Source organism: Pteropus alecto, unplaced genomic scaffold, assembly GCF_000325575.1.
Source record: "Pteropus alecto unplaced genomic scaffold, ASM32557v1 scaffold67, whole genome shotgun sequence".
Lineage (NCBI taxonomy): Eukaryota > Metazoa > Chordata > Mammalia > Chiroptera > Pteropodidae > Pteropus > Pteropus alecto.
This window is the reverse complement of record NW_006441061.1, coordinates 4,112,961-4,135,964: the sequence shown is the minus strand read 5'-3', so window position 1 is coordinate 4,135,964 and position 23,004 is coordinate 4,112,961. Positions and strand designations below refer to the sequence as shown.

General features: G+C 56.6%; 2 protein-coding genes across 5 annotated transcripts in view; one reads left to right on the top strand and one right to left on the bottom strand.

The window, feature by feature from the left end:
• Positions 1–3,389, top strand: part of GOLGA2 (golgin A2) — an 18,627-nt gene extending 15,238 nt beyond the window's left edge. The window contains 8 exon segments of the mRNA XM_006918018.3: positions 487–732; positions 814–889; positions 1,121–1,209; positions 1,481–1,699; positions 1,796–1,898; positions 1,998–2,104; positions 2,176–2,332; positions 2,418–3,389. Of these exon segments, the coding sequence (XP_006918080.1) occupies positions 487–732; positions 814–889; positions 1,121–1,209; positions 1,481–1,699; positions 1,796–1,898; positions 1,998–2,104; positions 2,176–2,332; positions 2,418–2,638 (1,218 nt within the window). The 3' untranslated portion in view covers positions 2,639–3,389.
• A 130-nt stretch (positions 3,390–3,519) lies between these two features.
• Positions 3,520–23,004, bottom strand: part of DNM1 (dynamin 1) — a 41,235-nt gene continuing 21,750 nt past the window's right edge. For 2 of the 4 annotated variants that reach the window (XM_006918011.3, XM_006918012.3), the window contains exons 11-22: positions 21,748–21,834; positions 19,354–19,424; positions 19,078–19,129; positions 18,861–18,872; positions 16,339–16,452; positions 12,181–12,290; positions 11,276–11,387; positions 10,825–10,836; positions 10,272–10,442; positions 8,953–9,194; positions 8,373–8,588; positions 3,520–4,597 (exon numbers count right to left, since the gene is read on the bottom strand). In XM_006918011.3, the coding sequence (XP_006918073.1) occupies positions 4,537–4,597; positions 8,373–8,588; positions 8,953–9,194; positions 10,272–10,442; positions 10,825–10,836; positions 11,276–11,387; positions 12,181–12,290; positions 16,339–16,452; positions 18,861–18,872; positions 19,078–19,129; positions 19,354–19,424; positions 21,748–21,834 (1,260 nt within the window). In that variant the 3' untranslated portion in view covers positions 3,520–4,536. Of the gene's footprint in view, positions 4,598–4,690; positions 5,273–7,865; positions 7,868–8,372; positions 8,589–8,952; positions 9,195–10,271; positions 10,443–10,824; positions 10,837–11,275; positions 11,388–12,180; positions 12,291–16,338; positions 16,453–18,860; positions 18,873–19,077; positions 19,130–19,353; positions 19,425–21,747; positions 21,835–23,004 lie in introns of those variants that run through there. The other 2 variants (XM_006918017.3, XM_025051300.1) reach the window with 2 other exon arrangements.

Genomic DNA, 23,004 nt, shown 5'->3' with positions numbered 1-23,004 from the left:
TGGCCTAAAGTTAGAAAGCACGTTGTCAAGAGGCGTGAGGCTGGGTGAAGGTGACATGAGACTATGGGCAAGGGAAGCAGTCACTGAGTCCCTGGAGTGAGGAAGCCAGGGGTCCGGGCAGGTGGCGGAGCCCTCAGTGCCTGCCTCAGGTACAGGGTACTATGCCTGCCCTCTGCAAGCTATAGGTCCAGAATCGGGAGGCAAGCCACCACTTGCCCTCACTCCCTGGGTCTTCCCACAGGTGGAGCTGAAGAGCCAAGAGGCCCAGAGTCTGCAGCAGCAGCGGGACCAGTACCTGAGCCACCTGCAGCAGTATGTGGTCAGTTATCAGCAGCACGTGGCCGCCTACCAGCAGCTGGCCTCCGAGAAAGAGGTGCTGCACAAACAGGTCCTGCTACAGACCGCTCATGGACCCCTCTGCAAGCTATAGGTCCAGAATCGGGAGGCAAGCCACCACTTGCCCTCACTCCCTGGGTCTTCCCACAGGTGGAGCTGAAGAGCCAAGAGGCCCAGAGTCTGCAGCAGCAGCGGGACCAGTACCTGAGCCACCTGCAGCAGTATGTGGTCAGTTATCAGCAGCACGTGGCCGCCTACCAGCAGCTGGCCTCCGAGAAAGAGGTGCTGCACAAACAGGTCCTGCTACAGACCGAGCTCATGGACCAGCTACAGCATGAGGAAGTTCAGGTCAAGATGGAGGCCGACATGGCCCGCCAAGAGTTGCAGGAGACCCAGGTGAGGGATGTGAGTGCCGGGCTCCTGAGCAGCAAGGTCTGCAACATATGTCCCTTCTCACTCTTTTTCCTGGCCCCTTAGGAGCGCTTGGAAGCTGCCAACCAGCAGAATCACAATCTACAGGCCCAGCTGAGCCTCATGGCTCTGCCTGGGGAAGGTAATTGGGACTCTCCAGAGGGAGAAGATGGAGCCCAAAGATGAGGGAGACTTAGCAGCATAGAACTGAGTTAGAAGGGACCTTTAGGAGACGGTGAATCCTTTTCCCCTGGATACGGGCTGGCCCAGGGTTGCATGGTGAGGTGGGGCAGAGCTGGGCCCCGAGCTTTCTTCCTGGGCCACTCCACCTCCTTGCGGGGTTGTCTGAGGACTCTCCGGCTGTCCCCAACAGGAGACGGAGTGGACATTGAGGAGGAGGACAAAGAGGCTCCCCGGCCAAAGCTGAGCATGCCGGAGGACCTAGAGAGCCCAGAGGCCATGGTGAGCTGACCTCCCCGCCCCTTCCCCGTCCCACCTTCCCGCCTCCCTCTGAGGTTCCTTCCAGACACCCTTCTTACCCTTGGCTTCCACCCTGTGACTTCTCTTGGTCCCCAAACTCCCCTGGGAGCCGATGGTCAGACACCATGTCATCCTCGAACCACAGGTGTGCCCATGGAGGCCCTGAGAAGGCGGGGGTCCTCTCTGCCTCAAGCCCTTCCCGCTTGTCCTGAGCACGTCCCCACAAAAGCACACACGCTCCTCTTGCTCTCAGGTGGCATTTTTTAACTCGGCCTTAGCCAGTGCTGATGAAGAGCAGGCACGGCTGCGTGGGCAGCTCAAGGAGCAGAAGCTGCACTGCCGGCGCCTGGCTCAGCTGGCAGCCCCGTCCCAGCACCCGCTGGAGGGGGAGGCCCCAGCCCCCCGCACTGGGGGAAACGGTGTGCCCGCAGAGAGGCACCAGGCCCTCCAGGTGGCCATGGACAAGCTGCAGGTGAGCGAGTCTCCCCCAGCAGTGGACCAGGGAGGACTGGGCTGGGTGGGACTGGACAGGGGGCTGCTGAGCCCCGACCCCTCCTCTCGGCTGCAGGGCCGCTTTACAGAGCTCATGCAGGAGAAAGTGGACTTGAAGGACCGTGTAGAGGAGCTGGAGCATCGCTGCATCCAGCTGTCTGGAGAGACGGACACTATTGGTGAGCGAGGCGGCCGGGACTGGGATGGAGGGCGCCCTGGTGGATGGGGAGCCCCAGCAGCTGAGCCCTGTCCGCCTGCCCGCCCCGCCCCTCCCGCAGGAGAGTACATCGCCCTGTACCAGAGCCAGAGGGCTGTGCTGAAGGAGCGGCACCGGGAGAAGGAGGAGTACATCAGCCGGCTGGCTCAGGACAAGGAGGAAATGAAGGTAGAGGCCCTGACCATCTCTGCAGGCGGACAAGGGGGCAGGGGTCGGGTGCTGAGCACCTCTCTCTCCAGGTGAAGCTCCTGGAGCTGCAGGAGCTGGTGTTACGCCTGGTGGGCGAGCGGAATGAATGGTATGGCAAGTTCTTGGCGGCTGCCCAGAACCCTGCTGGTGAGCCCAGTGCAGTGGCCCCGGCCCCCCAGGAGAATGTTGCTGCTGACAGCCAGGGTGGTGAGTAGAGCCCCCAGGGTGGGGGGGCAGGCGGGCAGGGGAGGGCTCGCGCATTGCTCAGAGCCCTGCCTTCCTCTCTCCAAAGATCTCCATGAAGTGAGCCTTGCTGACAATGTGGAGCCTACTCAGGGAGAGGCCCTGCCGGGCCTGGCTACTCCCCCTGAGAACCCCACCGCACAGCAGATTATGCAGCTGCTGCGAGAGATCCAGAACCCCCAGGAGCGCCCAGGCTTGGGCAGCAACCCCTGCATCCCCTTCTTCTACCGGGCTGATGACAATGACGAGGTGAAGATCATGGTCATCTAACGCCTGACACTAAAAGACAAAGCTTGGAGAAGTGGGGCTGGGGCTCTGTCCCCTGCTCTCTGTCCCTTTTCCTCCTTTCCTGGCACCCTTTCCAGGTCAACCCTTCCAGGTCACCCTTTTATCCCTAGACTAGCAAGATAGGGCCCCCGAAAAAGGGGTATGATGACCCCCCTGCCTACTTGGGGGAGAAACAGGTATAGGCCCCTTGGCCCCTTGGCCAAGGCTGTCTTAATCTCTGGGCTGCTACTAGTTCCAGAAAAACAAAGAGCCAGAAGTGCAGTAAAGGTAGTTTATTTTAAGAGGCTACCTCTCTCGGGGAGCAGGGGCTCCCTGGTGGCCTCCTTACCCCTGCCAAGCGGTCCTTCATTTAGAGGGGCTCATGCATCCTCTGCTCAGAGGCACTTTGGGGCACAAGTGCCCCCCTTGTCCAGGTATACAACTGGGCAGCACTCTCACAGGCCTTGGGACAGTTGGGGCTAACCAAGGCCAGCACAGGCGTAAGCTCCCTCTCCAGTGTACATACTATATCTATGTAACATTTTGTATATTCCAGGGGTAGGGCAGCCCCCTGTATCATAGCAGAGGTCGGAGCTGGCAGATGGGGAGCAGGTTCTATTAAATATTTGGGGTTGGGGGAACTTATTTATTGATAGCATAGGACAGAGGAAGGAGGCAGGGATAGGGTGGTGCCCAGGTGATTCGACTCCTGTTTGTTTTACTTTTTATTTCAGAATAAATGAATTTAGCCATACTGCTTGGCCTTGTGTGGTCCTGTTTCAGGTCGCTGGGTCCTGGGTTCCGTGCCAAGGGCACTGAACGGGGAGCGGGTCCTGCCAGCAGAGGGCGTCTCAGTGCACCCAGTGGGGTTAGAGATCTGGGCCTGTCACCTGCATGCTGCTTGGTGAAGCCTGGGGGATCCTGAGGGGATTACCAGGGGGCTATAAAGGACAGGCCTGCCCTAATGGCCGACAGACTCAGAAGCCTGACGTAATCCTGGAGAGGGAAAGCAGGGTGCCAGCACCCAAGAGAGCTGACTTCCAGGCCAAGGGGTTTCCATGTCCCTGCCCTGGTGGCCTGTTTGTCCCGTCCCTCCACAGTGCCTGCCCATGCCCCGCATCCTCCCCGCTGGTTGAGTTGGTGGCCCTGTGCCCTAGGGGTCAGGGCAGGGTTCACAGGACAAGGACCTGCTACTCTCCAGGTGCCTTCCCAGTAGGCCTTGGAGAGGACGGGGGCTTGTTTCATACTCCCGACAGCACCCTAGCAATGGCCGGGTGCTGCCCTACCCCTGCACCCCAATGTTCAAAACTTCACCTCTCCCTGGGTGCCACAGAGAACACAAGGCAGCAGAAGACACACTGTTTCCCATCGTCCAGAAATGGGTTTTATTCTCAGCCAAGAGACAGCAAGACTGGTCACAGCGAGAGCCACACAGCTGCCGGTACAGCACCCCCGCGCTTAGCGGGGGAGGGACAGGAAGGTGGCAGAGTGGGGCTGGCTGTCCACGGGCTGGGCATGACAGGGAGGCTCACTGGAGGTGGCACGCTTTGGAGGGGGATGTCAGGGTGACAGTGTTCCCTTGTAGTTGGGCCACAAGACTCCTCAAGGACGGCACGGTGATTCCCAGCGCTAGAGGCGAGGCTATGGCGGCCATGTGTATGTGTGTGAATATATATATATATATGAGTATTTATAGATATTTATAGAACGGAGCAGGAGCAATACCACAGAGGGGCACAAGTTTCACCAACGTCACGCTGGGTGTGTCAGCTCACCACTACAAAAGACTAAGTCACAGATGAAGAGGGAGGCTTTGGGGCTGGGGAGCCACTGTCAAGTCACAGAACAGCCGTCCAGGCAGGCTTGGAAAGGGAGCTCTCCGAGGAATAGAAGGGATCTGGTTAGAGGTCGAAGGGGGGCCTGGGGCTCTCAGGACGGGATGGACTTGCCTGACCCGATCGGCTGGCAGTTGGAGAGAAAGCAAAGAGAACAGGGGAGAGAAGGAGGGAGAGAGCTGGTAAGGCAAGGGCAGCCAAGCCCGGCAGGGGTGGGCGGGGAGGGCAGGGGGAGAAGACACAAGTGAGGGTGTGGGCAAGGGTTCCGGAGTAGACAGAGACGGGAAAGGGAAGGTGGACAGGAGGAGCTGGAGATGGGCAGGGGCCAGAGCTTCACGGGGGTCTGGGGTGGGGTCTGGGCTGGAGGCTGAGGCAGCCTTCCCCCTGCCACGCACGCTGGTCTCTCACACACCACCAGGCAGTGCACCCACAGTTCCAGACATATGCTCAGCCCCCTCTGTTCCCTGTTCTCTGACCCCCTGTTTTTCATCCCACTGGCCCAGGGCCACCACTCGCCTCAGGGAGTATGGGGCTGTGAGCCCCATGCCACGGCCACCAGGCCTGTTGGAAAGACAGGAGAAAGAACACTGTTCGAATCGGGAGAACAAAGCTAAAAGGATGGCTGGAGGGAGCCCTGGAGGCCCCTCTGGGTGGACAGAAGGCCCAGGAGCCCTCTGGGGGGACCCTGGGGAGGCAGGGAGGGCAGGTAGCTGGATGCCAGTGGCCAGAGGTTTATAAGTCTAAGAGGGGAGCCTCAGCTGGTCGGGGGACCGCAGGTCGCGTAGGTGAGGCTGGGCCCTTCCTGCTGGGGAAAAGCAGAAGAGCAAGAGTCAGCGGCAAGGGCAAAGTGGCAGGTGTGTCCCCTGGGTGAGTTCTGCGGCATAGCTGGGGTAGAACTCAGACACGCTGACTTGTCCAGGTCAGCAGACACTGTCATCCCCTTGGCTGAAAAGTGTAGGTCGCCCCTAGGAGCAACAGGCCCAGGTTCATGAGCCCATGGGCTGGCTGTGGTGCTTTTCCTGGGACCAAAGATGCTGCCTTCGGTCGTGCACTAGCAGGTATGATAACACCGAGGAGGTAGGGGAGGGGCTGTGGGGCCTGCCTTGCCTGTGAGGTGTGCTGTGGGCTGATGGTGTGGATAGGGCCTTCGGGCTTTCAGACATTATCAAACAACCAGAGCCTTCGCCCCAGATCGCTGCTCAGTTGCTGGCACGATAGAGGTGGGACTCTGACCTCCTCTGCCCTATCGTGGATTCGGTCCCCAAAGAGCCCCAGCAGCAGGGCTCAGATTGGGGAATGAGTATGGCACCCCCAGGGTGAAGTTCCAAGGCCTCTGGCTGCCTGAGTCCCGCCCCACACACAACCCCCTCCAAGGCTCCCTGCCCCTGCACCATAAACCACGACCTCTCTGCCCTCTGACAGCTCCGGAGAGCACCTATGTGTCTGCCAGCTTGGGTGCGGAGCCTGTCCCAAGAGCTCCCCAGGCTCAGCCATGGAGGTCTTGAGCAGTGGCACTGAGTCCCGAGGCTTGCTGAGAAGGGAGGTGAGAGAGCCAGCTGGCAGTGAGGACAGAAGGAAGAAAGAATAAGTCTGGAGTTGCAGAAGGGAGAGGAGGGGAGCCTGGCTCTGAGGTCCCGGGTGTACCACCCAATGTGGAGCTGGTGCAGCAGGGGACAGACACACCGTTCATGCAGCAGGCCGAGAGGCATGTACCTACCGTGGCTGACACTCCTCAGGGGTCACTGATAGTGATTCTGAAAGACAGCACGAAATCAACATGGCAGTTCACACGCACGGATGGGGCAGGCCTGGGGGTGGGGGACACGCACACGCACACGCCCGGGCGTGCACACACATGCTGTGAGGCCCCAAGGCCCCGCATGCACACACTGACACACATGCCCACAAACAACACGCATACACCTCCCCCACCTCCCACTGCCCAGTACCCCCACTGGCCGGCACGTGCAGCACGGGTCTGGGGCATGCAGCCACTTGGCACACTGAAGCACACGCGTGGGCCGAGTTACAACACAGAAGCTCGCCCGCATACAGGAGGCATTTGCACCAGCTCCCTGCACACTCGTGTCTGGTGTGCTCAGAGGGCCACCTGCAATGCTCCAGAAGGGACAGGTTTTGCTTTCTTAAGGTCCAGCTGTCATTTCTCTGTCCAAGAGCCTTCCGTGGCTCCCTACTGCCCACAGTATTGAGTCCCGACAAGTCAAACTCTTCTGCGGCTCTGGAAGGTTTTCCAGCCTGCCCCACCTTACCCGTGGCAACCTTTGCTTATTCTTCCTCATTCTATCTGCACTCTGCTCCGGCCAGTGGCTCTCCTCAATGCAGCCCACACCAAACCTGTGCCTACACTGCCACTCCCTACCCAAATGCCCCCCACCTCCTTACCACCTGAGTCTTAATCAGCCCTAAACATCAATGAAGTCAAGCTGCCTTGAAGCTCCCCCAGACAGCTCTCTTCCCCAAGGCAGGGCCATGATTTGATTCTCGTATGTTAGCAAGTATGGAGTTAGAGCAGGTACCAAATCTTACAGTTCCCACATGTCACACCTCAGCACAGACGTGGGCATGTCAAATGCCCTTAAGAATCTGAACTCACGTTGGAAGTTAGCCAAGTGCTCTTAGAGCCACCTTGCAGTTAATGCAGCATCCCTCTAGCCATTCTCTCCCTTGATCCCCACACCAACCCTGGGAGAAAGGCAGAATGTTAATTATCATTTGATAGAAGGGAAACTGAGGCTCTGGAAGGAAAAGTGACTCGCCTAAAGGCCCAGGTGAACCAGAACCTCCAGACTCCAGTCCAGTGATCCTGACCAATACCAGGCACCTGCTTTACTCCATCTACTTTGGTCATCAGTCACCATAGAGCAAGCCCCATCTCTGCTTCATTTTGGGTCCATGGAAGCCAGACCCATGGCCCGACCCTCCAGCCACCTGGAACATAAATGAATGCTATTGGTCTGAAGTGTCCTTCCTCAGAAAAGAGGGAAACAGGGCAGACTGAATTAAATACCAGAGTGAGCTTCCTCGAAAGAGGGTCGTGGATCAAGAAGGCCAAGCCAAGGGACGAGGTAGAATCCTTTTCCCTGGAAACCTCTGGGAAAGGGGCAGCCTTCACCCACGCCTGCCCCACACCCACCATGTTGGTCTAGGCCAGGCAGGGCCAGAGGCAGGGAGAAGGAAGAAAGCCATCAGGTTGTCCCATGGCTCCCATACCCCCTTCCCAGCTGCTCCATGTCTGACCCTATTGCCTGGGTGCCATTCTTACACTCTCACACCTGTGTGCACGCCCACACACACATCACACACACCTTGTTGATCACACAGTCACAGCCCGGCCTCTGTTTCCGTGGGCCAGAGGTGGGACACCCTCCTGGGACTGCTCAAAGGAGTCAGAACTGGGAAGTGGAGACATCTGGGTAGCCCTGAGTGTAAGCGAACAAAATCTACACTTCAGGAGAGGATCTGGGTTCAGATCCTTAGACTTAAAGTCGGCTCACTAGGGGCTGGGAGAGAGAAGTAGAGGATGAACGGAGAACGGAGAACGGAGGAGAGCGAGAAAGGGAGAAAGGAGGAGGAATACAATGTGTGGGAGACAGAGTGGAAAAAGAAGGAAGCGCCATGCAAATGCTGGAAAGAAGGGGGCAGGTGGGATGAGTCCCACAGCCCCCTCCCCAGAAACGACCACCTCCGGGACTCAGCGCCTGGGGGGCAGGCTCCGCCAGCCCTCGGCCACACCTCCCGTGGCTCTGGCACCCACCAGTGCCTTGGATGGAGAGGGCCGGTTCTGAAGGCCAGGGCCAATGCTCCAGAATCCGGACCCATCTCCCTCCCGGGCCACGCCCACCCGGCGGTCTCTGCCGCCGTCGCTATCAGCCCTTACTCACCTGGGGACCCCGGGCGGGGCGCGGTTGGGGCGCGAGGGCACCTGGGGGGGAGGACCGAAGGGGTCAGGGGAAGCCCCCGGCCTGGAGGGCACGGGGGGCGCCCCCCCCAGGGCGGACCCAGCAGGCGGAGGCCCAGGAGCAGGGCCCCGCGACCCGGGCCGGGCTGGGGGCACGGCGGGGGCTCTGCGCTGCGGCGTGGGGCTGGACGTGGGTGACCTGCGGGCGACATCGAGCGGAGGACAAGGAGGGGAGAAAGATGAGCGGTTCCGCCCCACCCTGAGGCCCCGCCCCGAGGCCAGTGCGGCCACGCCCATGCGCGCAAGCCCCGCTTCGCCCTAGGTAACGCCGGAGCTTAAGCCCCGCCCCCAGTATCTCCAATGTTCCGGCTCCACCCCGCCCCGCAGCCAGCGCTCCACGGCAAGCCCCGCCCCGCGACAAGCCCCGCCCCTCTCTAAGCTCCGCCCCTCGCTCCAAGTGGGAGCCGCCCCGGTGACGCGGGCGCGCCACTGCCCGGTCCCGGCCCTCCTCCCGCGGGCCCCGGGTTGGGGGGCTTTGGGGCCGTGGGGGCCAGCCCTGATACCTGCGTCCAGCCGGTACGCTCTGCACCTGCAGCCAGGAGTCGTCCACGGGCGGGGGCATGGGCGTGCTGACGGTGGTCGTGTTGATGTCGCCGATGATGCTGAGCGCCTCCTTCAGTGCGTGGTACATGCGCAGCATCTCGTCACGTCGCTGTGCCTGCTCAGCCGACTCCTCCATCAGTGTGTTCTGGTCCCCGCACGAGTAGAGGTTGGCCAGCAGCTCCGAGAAGATGAATTCCTTGGTCTGCATGCAGGCGGGCAAAGAGAGGAGGGGGTTGGGTGGGACCTGACACTTCTCTGCCCGCCCTGCCGTTTCCTGCAAGAATTGTGAGCTGGCCTGGAAGATTCACAAGAGGCTCCACCTAATCTCGGAGATCTCCCCTGCTTCAGCCTCTACCCAACCCCCGACCCTTGTTCTTTTCCGAGATGTTCCAGAGGAAAAGTGACCCGTTTAAGGCCACAGGTCTGGAAGGACACTCAGGGTCTATCATATAACTAGGACGCATCTTTATTCAGTTTTTTTCAGCCTCAGTTTCCTCATCTGTAAAATGTGATAGTTACACCCTTCTCAAGGACTTGCATGCTCCACTGGACCAAAATAAGGAAGATGACAGTTTAAATTTTTCTGAGCCCTCCTGTAACAGGTGTAAATGTGTCTGGATTGGGGGAGATATGAGTCTCTATTGCATAGGGGGTGTGTTAACGTTTTCACTGAACTCTCTTGGTGCTACTTGGCCTAGGCTCTTGGTCATTCGCGGAGAGATGCTGAGGTTTTTTCTGCCATAGGCCTGTGTCTTACTTATTTGTTATTCATATCTATGTTGAGCCCCTCCTACATGCTAGGCCCTGTGTTGCTATGCACTTTTATTCATTTAATTCTCAACTCTATTATCCATATTTTACAAATAAGGAAACAGGCTCAGAGAGGGTAGTTCATTTGCTCAAAATCATACCGGGAATCTGTGGCAAAGCCAGGATTCCATCATAGTTCTAATCCTCCAGGGACCATGTTTTTGCACCTAGCCACAGAGGGTAGTAGTTATGTGGAATATGTATTTCAAAACATGCCCTGGGAGTTCTCAAAAGTCTCAGATTCCTAGCGCCTTCTAGAAAACATTTAAGCATGTTGGAAACAACTTGGGTAAGTGAATCTACAAAATAAATAGTATATGAAACTCACATTATATTTCTATTGTGTGGACCCATGCCTCTCTCCCTTGACCTGGTCCCATGGAGCTGGCTCGTGCTTCCCCCAAGCTAACCTGGCCACCCACCTCCCTGGTCCCACAAGAGCATTGTCCCCACGTGGCAGAGCACCTACATTGTTGATCATGAGGTGCATGATGGTCTTAGGCATGAGGTCCCGCACGGTCTTGTTGACGATGGCCATGTACGAGTCCACCAGGTTCCGGATGGTCTCCACCTGCCTTTCCAGCTGTGGGTCCATGGAGTGCATGAAGCTGTCTGAGCCATTCTCCTCGGTCTCACTGGCCTGCCATCAAGATCAGAGGGCATCAGGGTGGCTGGTCCCTGGAAGCCAGGTTCCAGTGATTCTCCGGGATCTCAGCCTCTCCCCTCCAAATGTGCTTGGAACACTGAGGCCCAGAGAGGAGCAACTGGCCTGAACGCACAGACAGTGCTGCCCCAGACGCTATGAGTCTCTGGGCTCTGCTTGCCCCTGTGCCTCTCAGGACCCCAGACTCTCGTTCAACCTCATCTCAGCTCTGACGCTAGTGCCTAGAATTTGCCCCAGCTTCCCAGCCCATAAACTAGGAAAGCACATCTCCAGGGTTTCTTCCTGATTCAGAGGACCTGGCCAGCGGGGGTGCCAGACTGGAGATGCCTGGCAGAAAGCGAGGGAGGGGCACACTTACTTTCTCCTTGTCCTGGGAAGCCCACATCAAAGCCATAGAGGTCACCACACCAGCATTGCCACCACCGCCGCCACCAACGAGCACAGCAGAAGCAGACACACAGGAAAAAGGGAGGGATTAAGTGAACCTAGGGCATGGCACCCCAAGTCTAAGGCACTTCTAGATGTTGTCACAGTGAAAGAGGAGAGAAAAAAGAAGGCAGCCACAAGAAACCACCATCGTATGAAGGGGGCGCGGGACATGCCATCTGTGGCGGAGAAGGGAACCCATAAAACTGCCATTGGAGAAGGATGGGAGGAAGGCTTAACCCCATGGCAGGGAGGGTGAGGGCCCTGCTATTTCTGAACCCAGTGAGGGTTCAACAAACATGGGATGAGTTGGCATCACAGAGGATGGTGCCCTGGGCCCCCTATTGTAAGCAGGTTGTTGCCCCCCCCGTCCTGCCACTCACCCCAACACGTTCGGGGTACACGCCAGCCCTCAAGAAGGAGGCCTTCCAGCTATCCACCTCCTCCTGTGTCTCACAGGCCAATTCCAGCTGCCGATAATCCTTGTAGACATTTCTGCAAGATGGGGCAGGTGGTGAGGGGAGATGGGGTGAAGCTCATTCGCCTTGGTGGTCAAGGGCATGCATGGACTGGGGTCACAATGCCTGGGTCCAGTCCTGGCTTTCTCGTTTCCCAGCTGGGGGACCCTGGGGAAGTCCTATCCTCTCTCCAAGCCTCAGTTTCTCATCTGGAAGATGGCTTGACAATAACGATTTCTTCCTTCTAGGGTCATTGTGAGAATTCAGTAGTTTGAAATACTCTAGTAGCAAGGGACTAAGCCTTCAATAAAGGGGCATCTGTGACAGTGCAGCTCCTGGCTTGCGCCTCAGCCCACCCTGGCTCCCTCCCTGGCTCTCTCGGGGTTCCTCTGATGGCACTTGTACTAAACCCTCATCTCTGAGTAGGAGAAAGCCCATTAGTCGGCCCAGGGTTGGGAGGGGAGAGGCTCGGTACTGCTGCTGGTCCCCCTGGGCACTGAGCAACATGAGAAGGGGACCAAGCCTGCCTGAGGCTCTTCTTTGTCCCCAGTGCCTGGCAGAGTGTCTTACACAGAGCAATCACTCACCAAATGACTGTGAGTATAGGATAGGAGGGGAGGAGGGAGGGAGGAAAGGAGAAGGAACAGAGAGATGGAGGGAGGGCACGCGGGAAGGAGATCTTGACTATTTGTCAAATGAGTGACTTGCTGTGGGGCTTGGGGCAGGTGTCTCTCCTTTCTGGATCTGTGTACCCTGTTTCTCCTCAGTGGGAGTAGTTTGAGGCTTGCAGGGTCTGGGGCCTACAGCTCTGGCAGGGGGCAGACAGGTACCTCTGCTCCGTGTTGAACAGGGCAAAGATGTGCTTGCTTGACATGAAGCCCTTTTCCACGTCCCTCAGCTTCAGGTTGTCCACGGACAGCATGTATTTCTTCTCTTTCTCCTGTGGGTAGAGCCATGGATGAGGTTGGCACTGCTCTCTGCCACACCTCACTCCCTCAGAATGCTCCATGCTACGGGGTAGCTGGGGCTGTGGCCCCTCAGAGTGGCCCCAGGCTTCTGGGTACCTGTCAGTCACACTGTACAGGAGCTGCCTGACGAAAGCCTGGCCATGGAGCCCTGGGCCTGCTGGGGACCCCTGGCTCCCAGTGGCATTCAAGCCTTTCCCACCACTTCTGCCTACCCGCCAGTGCCCACAAGCCCAGGGTGGTGAGGCCGAAGGTTGCTCTCCCATCCTGCCTCAAGAAAGCCCGGGATGCAAGCCAGGCCAGCCCCAGCCAGGGACCCCTCACTGGAGCCTCCCTCGCCCCCGGCCTGGCTGCAGGGCCTGCTTTGGATAAGGCTCTGACTTCATTTCCTGACTGTAGAGACAGGAAGGGGGGCCACCAGCCCCACGGCTTCGAAGGGCTGGCTCAGCCCACTCCCCCCAGACACCCATGTGTTAGCAATCAGCCACACGGCACAGGCCTGGAGATGGTGAGTCTCTGTGTGCAAACGTGTATGGTTGTGTGTGTGTGTGTGTGTGCAAACACATACAAGCCCGAGCACACATGCTATCACCATTATGTGTGTGCGCCCATGAGTCTGTGTTGCATATGTGTGTGCATGTGTGTCTGAGGAGGTGCCCAGCACGGCTATGTGTCTGCGTGAGCATGTCTTTGTGTCCACGAGGTTGTGTGCACATTTTTGTAGATGAGTGTGGCAACTGTGTGTGTGTGCAAACACATACAAGCCCGAGCACACATCCTATCACCATTATGTGTGTGCGCCCATGAGTCTATGTTGCATAGATAGATATGTGTGTGTGCATGTGTGTCTGAGGAGGTGCCCAGCACGGCTATGTGTCTGCGTGAGCATGTCTTTGTGTCCACGAGGTTGTGTGCACATTTTTGTAGATGAGTGTGGCAACTGTGAATGTCTATGTGTTTGCACGAATGTGCCTGTTGGACACGTACAATGAGTTCACATATTTCCGTGCACATAGTTTGTGTCACGGGCTGCATACGTTTGGTTTCTCTAGTGGTCTGGGAGGAGTTGCGTGTATCTGTGGATGGGCATGTGGGTGCCAGGCCTCTGTGCACGCGTGTATGCCTGGTGCTGGCCGACATGTCTGCGGGCTGCTGTGTCAAGGGGAGGGGCCCGGGGATCTCGGGAGGAGGGACCCCAGGATGGGGCTCTGGGAGGAAAGGAGAGGTTTCTGTTGCCTTTACCCCATTTGCCCACCCAGCACCACAAGATCCATGCCAGTGTGGGGGGAGGGGTGGTCTCTGTGGATCTCTGGGACCCTGGGCTTGGACAGAGGCCTCACCCTGGATCTCAGGTGGGGGCCTGGGTTTAGGGGGACCTTGCTCTCCCACCCTTGCATCATCCTGCCCACCTCCCTCTGCCTCCCGCGCCCGCCTGGCCCATCCAGCCACATAAAGCTCTCTTTATGCCAGGCGGGCGGCCGGGAGCCCCGGAGGGTGGCTGGGGGAGGAGAGAAGGAAGTTGCACACACGGCCAGGGAACATCTGGAAGCATTCGAGGGAGGCCCCTCCAACACCGCCCGGCGTTCTGGGGTTGGACACTAGGCAGGAGTGGCCTCCTCCCCCCACCCCTCCTTTCCGGCTGGCCGGCCCCCTCCCCAGGCCCCTCCTTCCCGGCCACAGCTCCCTCTCACCCCTGCCACGTCAAAGGAGACAGAAGGGGAGCCGGGAGCAGAGAGGGGACCTGGAGCTGGCTGGGATGGGGATAGGGACCTTGGATCTCCAGGGATGGGGCTGAGGCTCCCCCGCGACGACCAACACTGCCGCCCGGACAGACCAGAGGACACGTCCACTCCGTCTACCCAGTGTTTAGACTATCTGTTCAGGACTCCCAAATTGTACAGTAGTCTGCACATTGGTTAGGCTGGCTGGGTTAGATCCTCGGCGCCGCTGGAGAGCTCAACCGAATCCCACCACCCCAGAGCTGGAGCCTGGAGCCGGGGCAGGGTTGTGGGGGGCACGGGGGGGGCGGGTGCTGGGAGGAGGCACAGAGGGATGGGGTGCCATCCTGCTGTGGGATGGGGTGGGGGGTGCCGATGGGTGGCAAAGGAAGCCTGAGGAGATGGGGGGAGGTCAGTGAGGGCTGGGGATGAGGGTGGCTGCATGTCTGCCCAGAGGGTCACCCAAAGACCAGAATGCTGGCAGCTGGGGGGAGAAGGGGGACAGATCACCCTCCCCCCAGCTGGGACCACCTCCATGTCCCCAGATGTTCTAGTGCAAAAATCCACTCACACCAACACACACACACACACACACACACACATACACACACACACACACCACCTCGCCTTGACACGCATACCTCACAACTCAGGTACATACACCCCCACACTCACACTTTAAATCACACATCCATGCCCCAAACACACATGCACACTGCAAGCACACACACGTGCGCACACACACACACACACACACACACACCCTCCCAGTGGAACACCACCGTGCTCCCATCCTTACACCCCAAATACACACACATTCTCCAGCACTCCGCAGGCACACCCTCCTTTCCCAAGCCCACTCACCACACACACATACCTACACTCACACACCACGCACGGGCACACAAACCCAAGTGTCACACTTCAGGCGTAGACAGACTCACATGCAGACCCCCACATACCAAACTCACATGCAGACCCTCACATACCAAACACACCTAGGTACTTACTCTCCAAACACTCACCTACAAAACACTCCTCACAACAGCCATGAGCCTCGCCCCCACATTCACTCAGGGCCGGCTTCCGCCCACAACTAAACTCCGGTGTACACATAAAGCTCAAAAAACAAAAAAGACCACCCCCGCCCCCACTCACAGGCATGAGGACAGGGCCCCTCTCAGATCCATTCCCCTTTTCCCCCTAGTGTGGCCAGTCCCTGGCCCTCAGCCCCAGGGCACACTATAAGTTGTGGGTCTCACAGTCGGCACACCCCAGCCCATGGTGGGGGGTGTCTGGGGAGCTAGCCTGGGCGACAGAGCAGGAAACAACCCCCACAACCCGCCCACCGCGCCACCTCACACTCCATCCCTTCCAGGGGCCTCTGTGCTCAGGGAGAGGCCAGGGTTGGGGTAATGAGGTCCAGATGGCTTGGCGCCCCTGCCAGTGACGACAGAGGGCCCCGCCCAAGGTAGGGGTGCGGGGGGGCTGCTAGGGCAGTTTGGAGGGGGCAGAGATCAAGAGGGGGCTTGGAGACCCAAGTCGCTGGCCCCCATCTTGTGCCCCTTCCTTGTTGAGAGCACCCTTTCCTCCAACAGGCCCCCTTGGAAGAAAAGAGTCCCTTCCCCCATCCTGTGGCCAGCTGGAGTTTGTTACCACGAGCCCCCACCCCCGCCCCAGCCCTCCCTGCTCTCTCTGGTCACCTCTGGAATCCAGATGTGGAAGCCAAATAGATTCATTCTTAAAGGAGACCTACTGCAGGGGAGGGCAGTGGCAGGGATCTGTGTGTCCCAGTGGGTGGGGAGGGGTTCTGAATGACGCCTCTTCGAGGGCCTCATCGCTCCTGGCCTCTCAGCCCAGAGGCACTCTGGGCATCTCTCTTGGACTGCCAGGCTCTAGGGGACTGGGGTGCAGGGGTTAACAGGGTGTCTGGCAGCTGGACTTGTGTATGTCATAGGCCTATGGGGGACACAGAGGAGGTGCAGCACGCCCTGGGGTGGGAAAACAGGAAGGCCACAGGGCTGGCAGGGTGGGGGATGAGGGTGCCCAGTACCCCTGCCCACCCTCTCCAAAGCGCTCAGCCCCAATATCCCCAACCCGGCCAAGCCATCTCCGTCCAGCCTGGATGAGCCCCCAGGATTGCTCGCCCCTGATCCTTGCAGATCACTTCCAGACCAAAGGGTCTTTGATTGAACTTTAAAAAACCCCTCTTGGGTGGTCCAATCCACTCCAAGTCTGTGGTAGGGTCTGAGCCTGAATCTGGCAACAAGCCGAACCCCTTGATGACCAGTGGCCTCTTACTCACCTCATCGTCTTTGTACCAGGACAGATTCTCAGCGGTCAGCACGAACCAATACTCCTTGGAGCCCCCCTTCATGATGCCAATGTTGTTGATGGTCAGCCAGCCCTTCCGGATGACCTGGAGGGTGAGGGGGCAGGGGGTCAGTGGGCAGAGGCCGGGCTTCCCCTGTGCAGGATGGGGTAGGCAAAGAGAGGCACTCAAAAACCCACCCCTCCCCCAGCTCTTGGAGGCCTGGCCGGTCGGGGGGGGTGGGGGCCAGACCTGCCCTGGTGTGGACCACAAGTGAACAGAGTGGAAGACAGAGGAAGAGAGAGGTCAGCTCAGGATAAAGAGCCTTCTGACAGAGCCATTCTGAGGAGGGGACTGGTGGCCTTGGTAGGGGATGAGCTCCCCACCGCTAAAAGTGTACAAGCAGAGCTTAGGTGGCCAACTGGGCAAGATAACTCTAAGTGTCTTTTCAGCTTAAGATCCAATTCGTTCTAAGACTTGTTCCTGACTTCAGGGACTTCGCATATGCTGCCGTGGCCTCTGTCTAGAAAATATTTCTCCTGTTTGCCTGGCAAATCCTACTCACCCTCTGGGTATCAGCTCAGAAGACATATTCTCAGGCAGGCCCTCCCTGGCCCCCAGTGTTAAGTCAGGACTCGCATTATAATCTTTTATCATTCCCTTAAGTCCTCTTCTATAATAATTGGGATGTTGAATTGGGATGTATAATGATTGGGATGTTGAATCAGCGTGTGACGTATATGTGTGTGTGTGATTTTCTGTTGATGTCAGTCTCTCTTGCTAAATTGTGAACTCAACTCACTGCTGTATCCCAACACCTCGCAGAGTGCCCAGCAGGCAGTAAGTGATCAATAAATGTCTGTAGTATGAATACACGAATGCTACAACAGTAGGGTCCCAAGAGTCTGTGGTCCCAGCCCTAGACAGGTGGGGTGGTATGGTACGGGGACAGGGAGAAGGGGTTGAGCACAAATTGCTCAAGCCCCTTCTTCCTGGGGAAAGCTCAGAGTAGCAGGCAGAGGTCCCTTTTCACAGCAGGAGGCAGCGGTCCCCAGGACTGTCCTGAGCCATCGCCACAGACCAAGGCCTGTGGATTGTACTGCAAGGGCAGAGCCACTGCCCAGACCCTGGGGGCGGGCCAGTCTGAGAGGATAAAGGCTGCTTCTGCTTCCTCTTCTGGCCCTTACCGCCCTGGCTTCTCCTCTCGGCCTCCGGAGAAGACCCCAGGAGCCCGGGGCTGGTGGGAAAGCCCGGGGGGGCCAGATCTGCTGCTGAGGCCCTCGGAACACTTCTGAGTCCTCCTTAACCCTCTCTGGCTTCCCCCAAGAACCTTGAGGAGAATCCAAGTCAAACGACAGGTCAGTAGCTGAGCAGCCATTTATAGGACACAAGAGCTAGGTGCGCCATGATCTCTCTCCTACCCTATCTTCATCCAGTTAGGATCCCTTCAGTGCCTTGTCACTGTCTTTGGAGTGGAGTCCAGATGCCACATCCTGGCACTCTATAGCCCAGCATCAGACCAGTAGGCCTCAGAACCCTGCTCCCTGCCCTGCCCGGCCCTGCCCTGCCCTGCAGCCTTTGTCCTTCCTCGGCCACCCCCAGCCCTGCCCTCTCCTCTGCTCATCCAAACCCCCCTCCAGAGCCCCTGCACCAGGACTCCCTACTGCCCTGGCTCTCACCCTGCCTGGGCCCTGCCTTCAGGCCCAGGTCTCCAAGGGGCAGGGCCCGTCTGACTCTCGTCCAGGGGCTGGCACAGTGTAGGCACCAGCGAGTGTTCCCTGAATCAAACTACCCTGAGATAGTACATTAGATATTACGTTCTTAGTTCTCTCATCCTATTGAACACCTACTGTGTGCCAGACACTGGGCTGGGGGCTGAGGATTTCCTGATGAACAAGATAGACACAGCCCTTCCCCTCATGGGGTTTGGGAGGGAAATAGATATGAAGCCAGTAATCACACAAATGACAAGATTATTACAAAGAATCTCCAGCCTCTGGAAAAGCCCAGGACTCTACGGCTCATGCGTACAACTGGGGCAGAGAAGTGATGAGTCAGCAGAGATCTGAAGGATGGGACAGGTGAGGAGGATGTGTCTCTTGACATTTCATTTATCTCTTTACTCCACTTCCTGGGAGAGATGGCTAACTTAAAAACATGTTCCTCTCTCACCCATCCACCCACACATTCATCCATCTATCCACCCCTCCACTGAACAGATATTTGAGAAGCACCTACTCAGTGCCAGGCCCCTGCCAGGCATTTTCACCCGCCCCGGCCCATATGGTCTGCCTCTGCCTGAAGTAATGCTTAGCTCATGCGCACTGATAGACAGGTCGATGGGATTGTGTGTGTGGCTAGGCCTTGCTTCTGGCCTGAGAGCATGTGTGGACACCCTTGTGCTGGTGTGTGCAAGCAACTCAAGCAAAAGGGTGCCCTCTTGCCCATCCCCACTACAAATGGGCCCCTTCCTCCCCCTTACTACACAAGCCAAGAGCCCCGGTCCTGGTACTCACCAGAATCTCATCCTGCAAAGAGGTAACCATAGCAACCACGAGAAGCATCGGGAGAGAGGAGAGAGGGTTACTGAGGCAGAGTGGGAGACTTGTGGCTGGCAGCTGACAGGCTCTCTGGCCCCCATGGGACCCTTCCTCTCGGGGGAGGGGGCTCTCAGAGCTTGACGTCCATCCGGCACCCTTCATCCCTCGGGCTGGGGCACCGGGGCTCACTCACCTGGTTCCCTGAAGCCTTCTTCTTGCTCATCTGGTTGCTCCTCTGCTGAGCACTAATAAAGAAAGAGAGAAGAGTCTCAGAACCTCTCTCGAGAGGCCCAGCTCCATTACCACTGCGCAGTGGGTACCGAACCCAGAGGGTTAACCCAGAAGGCCTGGGGTCTGTCCGTCTGTCTGTCTGTCTGTCTGTCCGTCTGTCCGTCTGTCTATCTGTCTATCTGTCTTTCCCTCCCTCCCTCCTATGAGGTGTCACTCTCTCTGCCCAGGGACCACTCACTTGGCAAAGCCTATGAAGTCCTCGTGGTTGGTATTCATGTAAGCCAGCTCAATATCAATGAGAAGCATGACCTTCAAGGATGCACAGGTCAGGAGGCAAGTGGAAAAGATACCCCAAAGTTTTAATGCATGAAAAGCTGGGAGAAACATACTTGCAACACATATAAAATCCATATTAAATAAATAAATCCATAATCCATAATCAATGTATATGTGCATACATAATAGCATCCATAACAAATAAAGAGTTCCTACAAACCAATACGTGAAAGACCAGAAACAAATCAAAACAGTCAAAAAACATGAGTGGGTAATTCGTAGAAGAAATATATATAACCAACAAAGATATGTAAAAAATGTTCACCCTCATTAATAAAGAAATGTAAGTTAAAACCGTGAGACCCTTTTACCACCTATCAATTTAACAATAAATACTGGTAATGATCAGTGCAGGCATAATTGCGAAAAGATGAATTCTCTCACATGCTATTAGTGAAAGTGTAAATTAGTATCACCTTCTTGGAGGGCAATGTGGCAATATTTAACATTAAAATGCACATATTCACTTCTATCTCACAGGTAAACTCATCAAGTGAACAAAGATATATGTACCAGGGTGTTCAGTGTGGTGTGGTTTATACTAGAAATAAATTGAGAACAAGCCAATGGCCATCAGAAGGTGAAATAGATTACGGCACCCTCCGAACAATAAAGCTGTTCAAAGAATGAGGACAAGTTCTAGGTCTTGACATGGGAAGATCCTCACTGAAAATGATTTAAGAGTGAGGGGATTCAAAACTGAGTTGTGATGACGGTGACATCTCTGATGCACACGCAGGACGTGCTGCTCCCCGTGGGCCTGGGGACTGTCCTCACTGAGACTCAAGTGCCACAAAGAAGTGTTTCTGCCTCACGGTAGTGGGAAAGACACAGTGAGATGAAGCAGGTGCTCGACCGACGTTAGCTCCTACAATTATCTCTAGAGAAGAAAGGCATGACACACAGCAGGATTGTGGTTCTTTATGGTTACGATGGAATCTGGAATCTGTGGGCGCCTAGGAAAAATGCCTGGAAGGGGACACACCAAACTGTTAATAATGGTTATTTTGTGGGAGGGACTGGGGGTGGGGAAGAGTAAACGGAGGAACATTTGTAATTTCATCACTTCCATACTGATTGAATCTTTTATGGAATATTTATCACTGTTATAATCAAAAAGAGATCCATAAGGATTTAAAAACAACATCGACAACAAAAATGTGAGAGGTTGGGGACAGTGCCATGGTGGAAAGGCGACGGGTAAGGACAGAGGCTGGGAAATAGTAGTCAGAGGTGGTCATCGATGGAAGGGTGACCGAGATGGACTAGGAAAGAGGACTAGCCGGGGAGCTTTGTGAGGACCATGAGGAGGGCCCGCTCATCTCTGCTCCTCCCAGCTCAGAGACAGCATTCACTAATGTTTGTGACTCGATGAAGGAATGAATGATTATTTGACAAATGACTAAATAAAAGGAAGAGGGGTAGCTATGAGAGGTATAAGGTGACCCAGAAAAACAGCAAATAGACAGACAGAGAGAGGCCCAAAGAGAAATGACCAGAGGATAGACTGCCGAAAGTTGAGAATCAGATAGTGGGAATTTAAAATGGCGCGGCTGTTGTAGAAATCAGTAGGGTGGTTCCCCCTCCCCACTCCAAAAAAAAAAAAATTAAACATAAATTACCATATGATTCAACAATTCCTTTCTGGGCATATACCCGCAAGCATTGAAAGCAGGGTCTCAAAGAGATATTCCTACACCGATGTTTATAAAAGAATTATTCACAAGTGCCAAAAAGTGGAAAAACCCAAATGGATAAACAAATGCATATATACACAATGGAATGTTATCCAGCCTTAGAAAGGGAGGGAATTCTGACACACGCTTCGACATGGATGAACCGTAAAAACATTGTGCTCAGTGAAATAAGCCAGACACCAAAGGACAAATGTTGCATGCATCTCCTTATATGAGGTACCTAGAGCTGTCGAATTCATGGAAACAGAAAGTAGAATAGTGGATGCCAAGGGTAGGGGGAAGGGAAATGGGGAGTTAGTGTTTAGTGGGGACAGAGTTTCGCTTTGAGGGAGATGAAAAGGTTCTGGAGATGAATGGTGGTGACGGCTACACAACAGTGTGAACATTTTTACTACCACAAAACTGCACACTAAAAATGGTTAAAATAGTAACCTTCATGATATATATATATATAGAGAGAGAGAGAGAGATGTATGCGTGTGCAAATTTACACACACATACATTCTCTCACAATAAAAAGAAAGAGAGAAGGGCGGAGAGCTGGTGTGAGGTCGGAACGTAGGAAGGAGGCTGAGACAAAGCAGGAGCTGCGGGCTCACCTGCTCCTTGGTGCGACCCTCGCGCTCCCGGATGTGGGTGGTCACGATGCGCTCCATCTCCTCCCGCAGCCGTGGGTACTGCTGGAGCTGGGGGAGGGTGGGAGGGGAGAGAGCCACGTACACGGGGGGCATGGGCGGGGAGCACCCATACCCCACCAGAGTCCAGGGTGCAGGGGCGTGGGGTGGGAGTCACACACAATGCCTGAGAGCGGGGGCAGAGAGGCCCGGGGTCCCAGGAAGCTGACGGCACCAAGCCATGGCCACCCCTTTCCCCTAAGTATGGGTTCCAACTGGCAATTCACGGGTCTTCCTGGTTCTAGGCCCTCTTCACTGTACTACCTGGGCCACTTGGGGGACGAGTCGGGGGGGCGGTGGCGGAGAGCGGTGCTCACGGGCAGAAACGCCCCGGACTTAGCTAGCTCCTGGCCACCATCTCAGTGGTAGCCTTGGAAACAGACATAGGCCCCCGAGAACTTGGCTTGGGGTCCGTTAGCTCCAAGGCTTTCGCTGACCGTCAGGGCTCCCCCTTGCCTTCTCAAAGGCTTAGAGGGACAGTCAGGAGGAGAATCGGGCAAGGAATTCCTACCCAGGAAGAATCTGGGGAGGGCAGGGCCCAAGGTGCCAACTGGCCTCCTGAATCAGGCTGGGGACAGGCAATGCTCCTTGTCAGAGCTGGGAGGCAAGGGAAGACCAGCAGTCACACAAACGACAGGCGGCAGCCACAGGCACGGACATGCGCGGGTGCGGGGGGCATGCGGAGGGAGGGTGCCAGCAGCATGAGCAGTACCCCGCGGGGGCCTGGCTAGGCCCCTGGCCCTCTTGGTGGACTCCACCCCATCCTGCCTCCCTCTGCATGCTCCAGCTTGGCACCATCGTCCCCAGTCGTGTCTGTCTGGCCCTCGGCTGGCCAGCCAAGCTGTCAACCCCGCTCCTTTGGGGTTAGGAGCTCAGCACCATCCATTTCCCGCCAGTTTTTATCAACTGAGGCTGAAGGGGAAGTTGCTGTAAGCCCTTCCCCCTCTGCCTGTGAACTCTGTCCTCAGCTCAGCCCCGTCTCTGGACAAAGCCCAGGTTGACTCATTCTCCTTCAAGACACTGTTGGATGTCACCTCCATCCAAAAGCCTGCCCTGACCACCCCAAGAGCTGGGTTGGGGCCTCTCTGTGCCCCGCTGTCACCTTCCCCCATCAAACTGTATTGTAATTGCCCTGAAGGCAGGGGAAGGGCCAGGTGCACCAGCAGTGCTCAGAGAGGGCAC